We start from the raw sequence: 15,112 nt of genomic DNA, 5'->3' as shown, positions 1-15,112 counted from the left end.
GAATCCAATGATATATATAAATTGGATTTATTCCAAGAAAGAACTTAACATTTGAAAGTGGGTTAATGTAATTCACCAATACCAACAGACTAAAAGAGAAAAATCATGATTATCCGGATAGAGAAAAAACATCTGATAATTAACAAAATTTGTAAGAAACAAATATACTCTCAGCAAATTAAGAATTGAAAGAAACCTCTTCAAAATGATATGGTTATCTACAAAACAAACCTATGAACTAACATCTTACCTATGAGTGAAATTAAAAACATTCTCTGAAAAAGGAAAAATAGACAAGGATGGCTTTTATCACCACTTCAATACTCTACTGAAGTCCTAGACAGTTAATAAGAAGGAAAAAAAGTTTTAAAAGATTAAAAAGGAAGATTGAATAAAACTGCCAGTATTCCCAATGTGCAAAATTAGGTATGTAAAAAAATCTAAAAAGAGGGTTGGGGTTGTGGCTCAGTGGTAGAGCACTTGCCTTGCATGCGTGGGGCTCTGGGTTCACTCCTCAGCACCACATAAATAAAGTAAATAAAAAAGAATTGTTATGTCTTCAAAAAACTATATAGATTTTTAGTCTCAAAAGGATAAATCATTAGTTTCTACAAGCAAATTATTAAAACTGAAAAGAATTTACAGGTTAAAAAGAGGTAAATAAAAGTGAGGTATACTTGTAAAAAGAACCCTACACAGCAATGAAAATTAACAAACTGCTGTTACAAACAATATGAGTGAATCCCACAGAATGCTGAATAAAGGACATAAGAGCACACACTAAAGAGTTCCACTTACACATTCAAAAAAAGCAAATTAATCTATGAAGATTTGGTCAATGGTTAGAACATAGTGGTTACTTTTAGAGAAGACAGGGAATTATGATTGAAAGGAAGTTTAAGGTGAGTTTCTAGAGTTCTGTAATATACTACATCTTGAACAGGATGATTGTTAAAACATGGGTGCTCACTTTATGACAATTCATTGAGCTGTACATTTTGTGCACTTGAAGGTATATGTGTTATGTGTATATATTTCAAAAAAGCTTATCACAAATTTTTCTAAGCATGTTCCGCTATTAAAACATCTTAATGGGTTACTTTTTTTGTTCCTAAAAGCAAAATCTAAGTTTTTTGTTGTTTTTTTTTTTTCAGTTGTAGATGGACACAATACCTTTATTTTATTTATTTTTATGTGGTGCTGAGGACCCAACCCAGTGCCTCACACATGCTAGGCAAGCACTCTGCCACTGAGCCCACAATCCCAGCCCAAAACCTAAGGTATTAAGCATGGCAAAATATGGTATGGCTGCTACCTTTGACTTAATTCTCATCTCTATCCACCCTCTCCTTCAAGATCATTCCCTATCCCTCTTTAGGGCTAACCACTCCCAGACTAGGGATATAGATCAGTGTTAGAGCACTTCCCTAGCATATACAAAGACCTGGGTTCAATCCCTAGTATGGAGAGAAAAATAAATAAATATAAAACAGTTCCCTCTCCTCTGTACTCAGTATATCTATTACCACACACATCAAGCTATAGCCCAACTATCCATATTTCAGTCCATCTCTATTAAACTGCAAACAATTCAAGTACAATATCTAAATTTTGATGTTTTCAGTGCCTAGCATAAGGCTTAGCACATGATTATTACTCAATAAATTTCACTCATTCATATCTGTGCCTACAAATCAGGCTGCAAAACCTTTTAGGATGAAGCCTAAATCTTTTTTTTTTTTTTTCCCAATAACAATGATTTTTATTTTAACTGTTACAAAAAAATGTAAAAATATACACATTAATGAGGCACTACGGAATGCTTGACACATGTATATATTGTGCAATATTTATATCAAGTCAAACATTTATTCCCTCAAACATTCACCATGTCCTTCTGGTGAAAACTTTCAAAAGCCTTTCTTCCAGTTTTTTGAAATGGACAGTGTATTATTAATAACAATGATTAAAAAAAATAATGATTTTTTTTTAAATCATGCTAATAGGTCACAGGTACAAAATGTAGATAGGAGCATTATTTTAAGTTGCTAAAAACTGAAGACAACATATATTCATCAACAAGAGGTATTAAGAAATAATGGTATAGTATGCAATTTAATTCTACACATAAAAATCAACAAATCCTTGATACTTAACAATAGTCTACATCTTATACTTCTCCATAGCAATGAGCACACTGTAGGCACACAATAGTGATGATATAGTCAGTAGTGAACTTGTATCAAAATTCAGTTCCATGGACAAAATGCTATTTACAAACCATAGGCCCACCTAAGGTAAGGTATATATGCCCTATTGGATTCCAAATGGCCATCTTCCTAGAGTTCTGAGCTAGAAGTAACCAACAGAAATCACTTGGCCAAAATCCAAACCCAGAAAAATTAAATAGCTTGTTCAAGGTCAAGGCTACAGCAAGAACCAAGAATGACTCAGATTCCCAGGTTTCTCATTTAGGCATTGGGACAAATCCCAAAAGACACAATCCCAAACAACTTAATCCAGAATGCTGAAATCCCAAAATATCAAAATCCCTGAAGTATACAATCCTGAAAGATCAAAATCTTGAAAATAAAATCTGAAAAATATAATCTTTAAAAGAAAGATATTTCACAAGCCAGGTGCAGGTGTGTATGCCACTCAGGAAGCTGAAGCAGGAGGATAATGAGTCCAAAGCTACCCTCAGCAATTTAGCAAGGACTGAAGCAACTTAAGCAGACCCTGTCTCAAAACGAAAAATAAAAAAGGTTGGAGATATGGCTCAGTGGTTAAGCACCCCTGGGTTCAGTCCCCTAATACCAAAAAAAAAAAAAAAAAAAAAATTTACATTTTTAAAAAGAGATTTGAGAAACACAAACATGACAGTGCTTCATAGGCCGGTTTATATAACGAAAGACAATAACATATATGTTTTGTAAGCATTAACATTGAGATATACTAATAGATGCAAAAGTGTAACAGTTATGACCAGACAAATCATATTTGTAAAGAACGATATCAAACTAGTTATAATGGTACACACCTACAATCCCAACTACTCAAGAGGCTAACGCCATCCTCCATAACCCTGTTTCAAAACATATAAAGGACAGGGGATGTAACTCAATGGTAGAACACCTCTAGGTTCAATTCTCAGTACTGGGAAACAAAACAAAACAAACAAAAAATAGAATAGCCAGGCACAGTGGTGCATGCCTGTAATCCCAGAAGCTTGGGAGGCTGAGGCAGGGGGGTTCCAAGTTCAAAGCCAGCCTCAGCAACTTAGCAAGGCTCTCAGCAACTCAGTGAAACCCTGTCTATAAATAAAATACAAAAAAGGTTGGGGATGTGGCTCAATGGTTGAGTGCCCCTGAGTTCAATCCCTGGTGCCAAAAAAAAAAGGTCAAAAAGTGAAATATATAAACACAATGTGTACACCCAGATTTATAATTGTGGTCATCTGAAATACTGCAAAAGACAACCTGTTTCTTTTTAGGTGACATCAAAACCCACAGTGGGTTAGCATCACACACGCACTTGCTTCAAGAGTAGAAATGGAGAAATTTTATCTTTCACAAATATAGATGTACAAAAAAGACATCTCTTCATTTAGAGGAATTTTCAATATTTTCATATACAACTACAAAGCTTACACACTAAGTCAACATTGTGATAATGCACATTTCCAGAATTTAATTTGTAAAAAAAATGCATAAAACAAATTAGTATTCTCAAAGTCTTTACATAATTTATACCTCTGGTATTGAAAATGATGTGACTATAAAACATAAAGCATAACAAATTATAAAAACTGTTGACAAAAGCAGAGGGAAAAAAATCTGAAAATTCAATATAAGAAAACATGTTGCGAGAACAGATTACGGGCAACTGCACAAAGGTAGTCCATAAATGCTGATCAACTTTGATCATTAACTGTATCTTAAAGTCTTACATTGAGATAAATAGCTGTTTTTTTTAAGTATGGCTCTCCTTGGAGAATACATTCACATTCCTTTTCTGTTGTACTGCTCATTTTGAAATTCTTCTATGATTCAATATAGAGCAACATAAGCATTCCCTATGAAAATCTGCCATTTTCTGCACCATGCTATGTTATTTTGATTATACAGAAATCCCTTCTGCACTCACTCAATATACAGAACAAGTATGGCAGAAACAACACTTTAAAAAAAAAAAAAAAAAAAAAACTGTTTTTTGTTTTGGGGATTTTGTTTGTTTTTTGAGGTACTAGGGACTGAATCCAATTGTGTTCTACTACTGAGCTACATCCCCAACCCTTTATTAGTTCTATTTTGAGACAAGGTCTCACTAAGCTGTGGAGGCTTGCCTCAAACGTGCATCCTGCCTCAGCTTCCCAAGCCACTGGGACTAAAGGTGTGTGCCACTGTGTCTGGCCATCATTGCCTATCTTATCCTACCAAGCACATGATCACTGAAAATCAGTCAGTGACTTCACTGGCCTCTTCAAGTAAATATGGCTTTAAATTCATGAAAAGCTCCTGGAATTTCATCAGCTGAAAGGAATGACAATGCAGACAAATGACACATCTTTAAACTTTTTAATCCTTGCTGGATCACATCATGGATAACACATTCACCTGACTTTTCTGTCACATGCTCTGGGCTGAATGGAAAACACAATTGTTGGTAATACCTTAACATTCATTTTTTGAACTCTTGATCACATCTAAATCCAAATCTGTCATTATGGTATGAGAACTTAACTGAAACTCACTTTCTTCTTCAAAGTCCACCAAATCTTCAAATAAACCTTTAAAAATGCTTCTCGTTAACTGAGCGTGGTGGTAGACATCTGCAATTCCAGTGATCAGGGAGGCTGAGGCAAGAGGATTTCATGTTCAAAGACAGCCTCTGCAAAAGTGAAGTGCTAAGCAACTCAGTGAGACCCTGTCTCTAAATAAAATACAAAATAGGGCTGGGAATGTGGCTCAGTGATTGAGTGCCCCTGAGTTCAATAACTGGTATCCCCCCGCCCCCCAGAAAAGCTTCACATTTTCTAGTCATTAATACAGAAAGGAGTAAATAAGTTCTTGAATTTTTAGATCCAACAGGGACATGAACTTTATGTAAGTGATAAAATAAAATTTAAGTGGGGTATTTTGAAAGTCCTAGAAAGTACTACTATCCATTAGCCAAGGTGAGGCATATACTCATTTTTCTACGTTAAACATACCAAGTCTATCTTCTTCAACAGTCAAATCCCTTTGCAAGAAGAATTCACCATTTAATGTGTTCTGTGACACTGGAGGAACCTATCTTTGACTCAGAATGTCCTTGAGTGTGTCAAAGTCTTTGCATTCTCTGACAAAGGGTGTTTTCTGAAAGTGAACATGCTAGTGTGTGGAGGGACAGAAGCAGTACAGAGCTGAATGATTGACGGGGCGGATTCTTGTACTTTTCACCTGCATTTTCACTCCTGTAATCTTTGAGACACTCACTGCACTTTTATGAAGAATGAGGTTTTGTTGTGGGGGCTTTTTTGGTACCAGGGATCAAATCCAGGGTCACTTAACCACTGAGTCACATCCTCAGTCCTTTTTTATATTTTTTCATTTAAAAACAGGGTCTCATGAGTTGCTTAGAGCCTCGCTAAGTTGCTGAGGCTGGCTTTGAACTTGGAATCCTCTTGCCCCAGCCTTCGACTGCTGGGATTGCAGGTGTGCGCTGCCATACCTGGCTGGAAAGTAGTTTTGATCTACAAAGTTTGTAAGTACATGTTGTCCATTTGAGAGTTGTTATTGCTTGGTCATTACAATTAAGTAATTTTTTGTTTTCACAGAACCAATTATAACTAGCTTTTAACCTTATCTTTAAGTAGACTAGTACACTTAAATTATCATTGCCTTTTTGTGAGGGAACAATATCCCAGATTTCTTCATGTGTTGTAAGGAATACAAAAGAACAACAATGTTTAGCTTCCCCAATACCAAATCCCTATTAACCAGGGTGCTTCAGTGAGACTAAGATATATACGTATAGACATATAAGAAGGGATTTATGTCAGGCACAGTGGCACATACCTGTATACTCAGAAGCTTGAGAGGCTGAGGCAGGAGGCTCTCAAGTTCAAAGCCCACCTCAGCAAAAGCAAGGCACTAAGTAACTCAGTGAGACCCTGTCTCTAAATTGAAATACAAAATAATAGGGCTGCAGATGTGGCTCAGTGGCCGAGTGCCCCCAAGTTCAATCCACGGTACCAAAAGATACCAAAAGGAAAAAAAAAAAAAAAAAAAAAAAAAAGAAGGGATTTATTGGGAGAATTGGCTGACACAATTATGGTAGCTAAGAAGTCCCATGACAGGCTGTCTGCAAGCTGCACAGTCTGGAATGCCAGCAGCATGGCTTAGTCCAAGTTCAATGTCTCAGAACCAGGGAAGCCAATGGTGTTAACTCTTAGTCCAAGGCCAAAAGCCTAACAACTCAGAGGCCACTAATCTAAGTTCTGGAGTCCAAAGTCAGGAGTTCTCATATTTAAAACAGCTTTCAGCTTTGTTTGTTCTCTCAAGGCCCCCAGTCTACTGAATTGTGCTCACCCACATTGAGGGTCACCATCCCCACCAACTCAGATTCAGTTAAGACTCAGATATTAACCTCCTCTGGAAAAAAAATCTCACACACACCAAAAATAATGCTTAACTAAGTTTCTCAGTATTCATTCCACCTAGCACAATGCAACTATCATATGCACAACTGAAAACATACTAATCCCTTCCCCAGAATTCAACTTTCTATCCCTCTTATATAGTCTCTTTAAAAAAAAAAAAAAAAAAAAAAAAAAACAGAACTTGCCATTTTTCAGGATTTTTGGCTTTCAGGATCTAAAAACTTGGAATTTAATCTTTCAAGATTGTGATTCTCAGGATTTTAGACTTTACAGGTTTTGATCTCTGGGGATTACAACATTTGGGATCATGACATTTGGGATTCTGACTGGCATTACTCATTTACAGTGCTTCCTTACAATCCATGCAGTATCCCTTCATACCATGTGACTTCTCAGAGTAGATGGTATGACTGCTTCATTATATTTATAGATGATTAATATCCTCAATTTTACAACTTAAGAATTTTACTTAAAACTTGGTTTAAATACATGAACACTAAAAGTACCAACAAGTTCAACCAGGAAAACACCATTTCCAGTTCCAATATCAAGCACTGAAGCATCCAATGGAATCTTGTGTTTCTGCATCCATTTTATTAGTCGATTCATACTCTCTTCCCCAAACCTGTTAGAAACAGAATCAGTTACAAATAACAGATACAAAGCAAAAGTTACAACTATATTCTATTTAAACTATTTATATCCTATATCCAAATAAGTCTTTTTTGAAAGTGAGTATCTGCCTAAGCTTTGTCTCTACTGTTATTTAGGAGAAAACATCTCCAAAAACTCAATAGATAAGGTCAGTATATTATTTATTAATATTTCAACAGCATTAACACTTGAAAATATCCCATGACTGCTATCTCAGACATCAGTACATGTTCATGGCTTAAATTTTTATTGCATATTGCAAAATAATAACTATGGAATGAAAATAATTTACTATAATACTATAACCAATTTAAAACTGGGTCATTAAAAGAGAAAAGAGATACTTTAAACCTACCCACTTAATCCAGACTCAATCCAAGATTCCCAAGATTTTTAGGCTTGATTTCTTCCATATAAGTGTACACAACATATACATACAATATTCTGGATCATAATTGATTTTTTTTCCTAACTCACCAGATTTCTCCTGTATCTCCATATTCTTGGAAAGTTTGCAGTTCTCTCTCATAGACAGCATCCCAACTATATAAACAATAAAATGCAAGCAAGATTCTAGAATTAAACTGTATTGTGAAGCAAATATGTTTCCAATACAACACAGTGTTACTTATGTCAGATTTAAAACATTATTAGTGTTATCAATGAGTGCACATAATTCAATTTCATAATATACTTGGGTTAAAAGAATGATAAGTGTGGGCCAGCAAAGTAAGTTTATACATGTAAAATACTTAAAATATTTGATGCAAAATAAATGCTATATTAACTTTAGCTTAAAAAAATATACAGACAACTGCATATCTGTATGCAGAGATCCCAGAGGTCTGGGATCTCTTAAGTCCCAGACCCAAGTCCAAAATTGACAGTACAGGCACAGGGTCACTTCTGCACATTTGGTTTTCAATGTGCAGACAGGATTTTCTACCAGTACAGCAGTTGCTCACAAACACAACAGATAAAATCTGCTTAAAGGTTAAATTAAGATTAAAGTTCTAAATCAGTATCTTCCCTCTGATGTTTTCACCTCTCCCCGTGAAAATTAATTCTCCACTTAAATCTTCTCTTAGTCATTTTAAGAAAACACTTTCCTATTCATCGTTAGAATCCCTGCTCCTTCTTACCCCTCCAAGTTATTTCTAACTTTTCTCCACATTTTTCATTCATCTAATAATTCACTAAACAACTACTACACATCTGTTTTGTATTTTGCAGTACTGGGGATGGAATCCAGGATAGATTTACCACTGAGCCACAGCCACAGCCTTTTTTATTTTAAGGCAGGGTCTCCCTAGGCTGGCCTCCAACCTGCAGTGCTCCTGCCTAAGCCTCCCGAGGCGCAGGGATCCAGGCGTGGCCACCGCGCCGGGCCTCCACGCGTTTCGACAAGACGCCCCCAGCCTCCTAGCTCGTTCCCGGGTCTCGCTCCTCGGGTCTCCCTCCCCTCCCCGCGCCAGCGCCTGCGGGCCCGCCCGTCTCAGGTCTCAGGTCCGAGGCCACGAGGCCCTCCTCGGTCCCTCACTCGCCCACCAGCCCCACTCGCCGGCCCCCTCACCCGAGATCCCTAAATGGCCTCCCCAAAAGCTTTCAGAGCCCGTCCCGCACCCACGAGCCCCCGGGCTCCACGCGGACGAAGACAAGCTAACGGCCCCAGGGCGGCTCGGGAAGTCCTTTTGCAAGCCCCTCACCCGCCGGCGGCCCCCAGCCTCCCGGTCACGCCCCCACGCTCCCACCCCCGACCCAGGCTGGCCGGCGCCATCCGCCCTCCCTGTCCCGCGCCACACTCACTGCTCTCGGGTACCCAGTGCCGACGGGACGAAGCCATCCTCCGCGGAACTGCCCTTTCGGGACCGCGCGGCCGCAGCGCCGCCGCCGTCAGCGCCCGCGCTCATCTCGCTCCACTACTTACTCGGCCGTTGGGGTCGCCATAGAGATGCGGCGCGCGCAGAGCGGACGCCCGGGCCTGGCGCCTCTAGGCGGCGGGAGGCCGCCCTCTCCACTGCTCCGGGCCCTGCGCCTTGGCGCCGGGGGCGGAGCGCGAGCTGCGCGGGCTTCCCTGCTTCTCCCTGTGCCCCCAGCGCGGTGTAGGCAGGCAGAACCTCGGCTTCCACTTTGCGCTCTCCAGCCGGCGTCGGAAATACTCCCTTCGTTGAGGTCTCAGCGCGACTTCATTTGTAGACTGCTCTTTTTAAGGGAGCATTCTAAATATTGCATTTTGGAAAACGGCGGGAAAAGGAGGCCACAGAAACACCTAAAACCGATTCTTCGCAACCCAAATGTGCAAGTCACTTCATTGCTGCACGTCGTGGGCAGAACTGGGAAGGGTGTGGGACAGTTCCTCAAGTTATTGGCTTCCAGCGAGAAGGCTAATTTCGTTTGTGGCCGGATCTCTAGCTTGGAGTGAAAACTCTGACCTCTTCTCACTTGATGGTATCCGTGGACGTGGGATTTATGGCCAAGGAAATGAATGCCGCCCTACGACTCCCAGTAGTACACCAGCCACCAGGATCAGTTTTTTGAGGCAGAAATGGTAGCTACCACGGTGGGAGTCAGAACGCCTGAGTCTCAGCTCTGCCTGAACTAGGCACCTGGACTTATCAAAATCTCAACCCCCTCTTCAGTTTGCCCCCCCGAACCATGCTCCAAATAGATGGGTGACTTTTTCTACAAAATTGCTGGGTGTGTGAACCTGAGGTTACATGTACCACTTGGTCTGCCTGCCATTAGTAGTTCTACAGTAGAATGCAAGAGATTCTGCGGGCATAGGGTCTGGGATTATTTTCTGCAGTAAGACTGAAGTACATCTGAGCCAGTATCATAGGCGAGGACCTCAGAGGCCTTCCAACCAAAAGAAGATATTCCCAAAGCCAATTTCTTTTGCCTAGGCAGACAGAAGTCCAATAACAAGTCCCTAGAGGTAAACAGCCTCAGTAGCTCTCAGAAGTCCTAAATGTGCATATCTTCCTATAGGGCTCAGTGCCTGAGATCTTCAGACAACCACTGGTGATAGAATAAAGTAAAAGGCAGATGAGACTCCATGTGCATGGTGATTAAGGAATTTAAAGAGCATAAGTAACCTTATTACAGAGTAATAAAACCACCGGATACCCTGGCCAATTAGTGCTGCCCTGGGCGAATGGTTGTTTTGATCTTTCCTAGATTGGATGCTAGAGAAAGTAAACTTGAGTGTGCTGAGTGGGTGTTAAAAAGTTGTAGGTTCTAATTAAGAAGTACTCATGACAGGTAAGGCCATCTTCAACCCGTTGTCTTGCCAGTATTTAAGATGTTTTGCTCTGTGTGATGAAAACTGTTAACAGTTGTTGGTAAGGAGTGCTGGAGCCACCCACGGTTTATAGGGTTCCTTCCTTGTCTCCAGGCAGGATTATCCTGGCTGTTTAGTCCTGAAGGCTGTGTGGGGCACCACCTCTGATCACCCAGGGCACCAGGATTTTTGTTAGGAGGAAAAGCTCAGTCAAGCAAGCTGCCATCACCAGGGAGAAGCAAGAATCTGCAGAGGAACACAGTCCTGCCTACTGAGTGCCAGTTACACAAGACAGGAGGGAGACACAAGTCTACAGAGTACTTCGGGTTGCACTCTGCTTCTCAGTTTTCTGATCCCTGCAGATTGGCACCCTACTCGACCACACCTCTTATGAAACTGCATTTCCAAGTGTTCTCAAGCACTTCCCAATTGGCAAAGCTCAGGGTCAATTTCAGGATTTTCCCTTTCCTGGCTTTGCAACAGTCAGCACCACTGAATGAACATTTCTTGAAAAACCCTCCTTGTTTTCCCACCACCTCCTGTTCTAAAGTGAACTTTTGAAAAGGGGCAGTGAACACCAGCTCGAGTTGGATCTCCAGGTTTTGAGCCCTGGCCTGATCATGTATAAGCATGGCAAGTTTCTTAACTTCTCAGGGCATCAGTTTGCTCATGCTATGTCAAGGACAATAATAGCACCTATCAAATGGGATGGCTTTAGAGAATAAATGAAATCAAGCCAGTCAATTTCTACCTGCTTGGCACCTGGTAAATGCTCAGTAAAAGTGAGCTTGGTTTCTTCAACTACAAAGTGGAATTTAAACTGGGTCTACGTTTTTAGGAAGATTAAATTAATATGTAAAGAGGTTGGAACAGGGCCACATATAGTCAGTGGTTAACAAATGTTAGCTATCTTTTCCTATTGCAGATTGAGATTCCCTAATCCAAAATGCTCCAAAATCTGAAATGTTGCACTCAAAAAGTTTCAGATTTTAGTTGGGCACAGTGATGCACATCTGTAATCCCAGCACCTTAGTAAGCTCAGTCAGGCGGATCACAAGTTCAAGCCTGCTTCAGCAACTTAACCAGGCCCTAAGCAACTTAGCCAGACCCTGTCTTAAAATAAAAAAAATAAAAAAGGGCTGGGGATGTGGCTCAGTTAAGTGTCGCTGGGTTCAATCCCCAATACAAAAAAAAGTTTCAGATATTGGAGTGTTTTGAATTTCAGATTTTGTATTAAGGATGCTCAACTATTGAAGCCTATACAAATATTCCAAAATCCAAAAACTCCAAAATCTGAACTACTTCTGGTCCCAAGCATTTCAGATAAGAGACACTCATCCTATAGAGACTCCCAATTGCAACCTCTTGCCCCAGCTCCAGACTTCCCTTGCAGTTTGTCGCATTAAACTCAATGAAACCAAACTCACTTGCAGCATCCCCTCTCCAGTCCCATGCCTCCAGAACCTCTCTAATTTGTTCTGTACTCAGTTGGTATCTGACCACCCACAAAGTCACCCAGAGTAGAGTATCATCCTTGTCCTTTCCTCCCTATAGTCTCCTTCCTCTCAGGTCTCAGGCACTTCCGCCTTTTACCACTGCCCTGCCTTCCTCTGGCCAATCAGGATCACAGTTCAATGGGGTCATTAGCAGCAGCTTCCAAGGGAACCTCCCAGAGCCATTCAGCACTAAGCCCCTAGGCAGGCCTCAGCTCTGCCTGGCTCTCCCCTTTTCCTCCAGAGAGGCCTCAATCTGCAACCATTCTTCCCTCACCTTCAGTGCCTGACAACACTCATTCCTTTCCTTTCTTTTTCCTGCCTGATCACAGACTATGGAGTCGAGCAAACTTGAACTTCAATCACAACTTAGTTCATTCCAAGAATGACCTAGGGCAATTTACTTAATTTTTAAGTCTCGTTTTCCTTAGCTACACCACGGACATAATCCAAATCAAACTGGACTTTCTTGTTTCCTCCTGAAACCACTCATGTCATGGAGAGTGGAATTCTGGTGTATGCATGCAGCAGAAATTCATTTTTATATATACGAATGGAATTTTCCCATTTGCAATGTTTGCAACTTGCATCTTCATTTAACAATACTGTAGTATTATACATGGAGATCTTTTCTTGTCAATACCTATAGAGTTCTTTTAAACTACTTCATAATACTAGAAATGAGAGCTAACGGCTGTCTGTCCTCTGGAATTGGCCCCTGTTCTCCCTTGAATGTAACGTATTCCTTGCTTTACAACAATGTAGTCCTTGCTCTATGCCAAAAGCTTCTCACTTGAGATAGCCCAAATTCTCCCTTGAATGTACTTCTGCTTTCCTAAATCAACTTCTGTGTCTCTGAAAAAGAAATGAGGGCTAACAATCACCAGGCCATCACTACAATCCAGGAACTGTGTTAAATATATCCAATCTTATTATCGCAGTTACTCCTGAAAATAGGCACACAAGGTAGACGCTAGTATTATTCTCATTTCAGTGAGAAGCAAACCAGGGCACTGAGAAGTTGCCCAGGGTCACATGGTGAGTGCTGCAACTGAGACTGGAACCCAAGCAATGGGTTCAACCTAAAGCCTTTAAGCGTAACCACTACGTAGATAGGCATGCTCTACCAGTCAATATGGATGCTGTGCAGAAGGTTTACTTGAGGAAGATAACCAAGAGAGTTCACATCATGCACATACAACACCAGATCCTAACAACTCTTCATCCCCATCTCTCTCTCCCCAAAGTCCAGAATCTCACTGAGCTACTCATCTATTTTCACAGTCTGTCTCCTTTTGCAAACTCTGCCATCTGGCTCTCTTTCTCTTTCATCTTCTTTAACCCAAATTGTTTCTTGAGTTGGTAACCAAGGCACCTCCTTATTAGTAAGTCCACACTTTTTATCAGTTTTCTTTTGTCTCCATCCCTACAGCTACCTATTGATGGAACAAGCCATTTTTGCTGGAACTGCCCTACAATTTTATTTTTTAATCTTTGCAGTACTGGGGATTGAACCCAGGGAGACTCTGCCACAAAATGACATCCCCAGCCCCATGCTTTTACCTTTATTTATTTTTTATTTTAAGTCAGGATCTTGCTAAGTTGGCCAGGCTGTCCTTGAACTTGCAATCCTCCTGCTTACACCTCCCGAATCACCAGGATTATAGGTGTGCACCACCGTGCCTATCCTTTGCACCTCTTCATGCAACATTTACTCAACAATTATGTACTGGGCAGCATGTATGTGCTGGTATTATTCCAGATAATGGAGATGCCACAATAAGCAAATTAAACACCAAGGCTTATCTTCATCAAATTCAGAATAGGCTGCTGGGGAGGAAAAATGACTAAACCAGATGATGCTAGATGGTGATTAAGTGGCAAAGGGAAAAGTAAAGCAGGAAAGTAAGATTGAGAATATAGTGAGGGCTGGGGAGATAGCTCAGTCGGTAGAGTGCTTGCCTTGCATGCACAAGGCCCTGGGTTCGATCCCCAGCACCGCAAAAAAAAAAAAAAAAAGAATATGGTGAGAGGGTGTCCATCCTGGTTAGGGTGAGCAGGGAAGGGCACCGAGTGAAGACTAACCCAGCCTGTCAACAGCTGTCTTCCCGGGGAGAGAACGCAGAGGACGTAGGGAGTGTCTCAGGATCAACAGCACCTGCTGAGGAAGAAGCAACCACTGGGTGAAGGAAATGGATGGGCTAGGGTACCATTACAACAGAGATCCAGCAAACCCCATTTCTACCCACCCTTGAGCACCCCAGAACTGGAATGACCCTTTAGACTCGCTTGCCTAGCACGTGTGAGCCCCTGAATTCAATCCCCAGTATGGTCAAGGAAACAGCAAGTACAAAGACCCTGAGACAGAATGAGCTAGAGAGATTCAGAATGCAGGAGACTAGCAAAGCGGAAGCTGAGTAAACAAAGGGGACAGACGCAGAGAACACAGTGAGTGGAGTCAGGTCACTGTAAGGTTTGGGGTTTGGCCCAGAAGCAACATGATTTAAACCTTACATTTAAATGTTGACATGACCTTTTTGACTGCTGTGTTGAGAACAGATTTGGCCAGGTAGGAGTTAAAGGCAAAAGCAGGAAGGAAGTGTTTCTCAAACTCATCATCACTGACATTTTTGGAAGGGGGTAATTCTTTGTTATAGGTACTTTTCAGAGTGGTGAGCCCCTCCCCTGAGTTTGGCATCAGAAAATGTCTCCAAATATTGCCAAGTGTCCTTTGAGGGGCAAAACTGTCACCTGAGTTAGAGGTGTGGGCTTTTGTTGTTGTATGGTTTGGTTCGGTATTGAGGACTGAATCCAAGGGCGCTTAACCACTGAGCCACATCCCTAGCCCTTTTTTATTTTTTTATTTTGAGACAGAGTCTTGCTAAATTGCTGAGGCTGGCTTCAAACTTGCTATCCTTCTGCCTCAGCCTCTTGTGTCACTGGAATTACAGACATGTACCACCATGCGCAGCGGAGGTGTTTTTGTAACCAGGAAAGAGATGATGGTGGTTTGTATATGGGTAGTAGATGTGCTGTTGGTGA

General features: G+C 41.0%; 1 protein-coding gene across 8 annotated transcripts in view; it reads right to left on the bottom strand.

Annotated features, from left to right (window-relative positions):
* The window catches only part of EEF1AKMT2 (EEF1A lysine methyltransferase 2), a 75,507-nt gene extending 66,248 nt beyond the window's left edge, over positions 1-9,259 (bottom strand). For 7 of the 8 annotated variants that reach the window (XR_013763476.1, XR_013763477.1, XR_013763478.1 and 4 more), the window contains exons 1-3: positions 9,104-9,259; positions 7,775-7,840; positions 7,154-7,268 (exon numbers count right to left, since the gene is read on the bottom strand). Coding sequence is in view for 5 of the 8 variants with exons in the window: in XM_079137795.1 (XP_078993921.1) it covers positions 7,154-7,268; positions 7,775-7,840; positions 9,104-9,207 (285 nt within the window). In the remaining 3 variants the exon portion in view is untranslated. Of the gene's footprint in view, positions 1-7,149; positions 7,269-7,774; positions 7,841-9,103 lie in introns of all 8 variants that reach the window. The other variant, XM_079137798.1, reaches the window with a different exon arrangement.
* Between the last annotated feature and the right edge of the window lie 5,853 nt (positions 9,260-15,112).

This window comes from Sciurus vulgaris, assembly GCF_902686455.1.
Source record: "Sciurus vulgaris genome assembly, chromosome: 4".
NCBI classification, from domain to species: Eukaryota; Metazoa; Chordata; class Mammalia; order Rodentia; family Sciuridae; genus Sciurus; species Sciurus vulgaris.
This window is presented reverse-complemented; position numbering and strand designations above follow the sequence as displayed.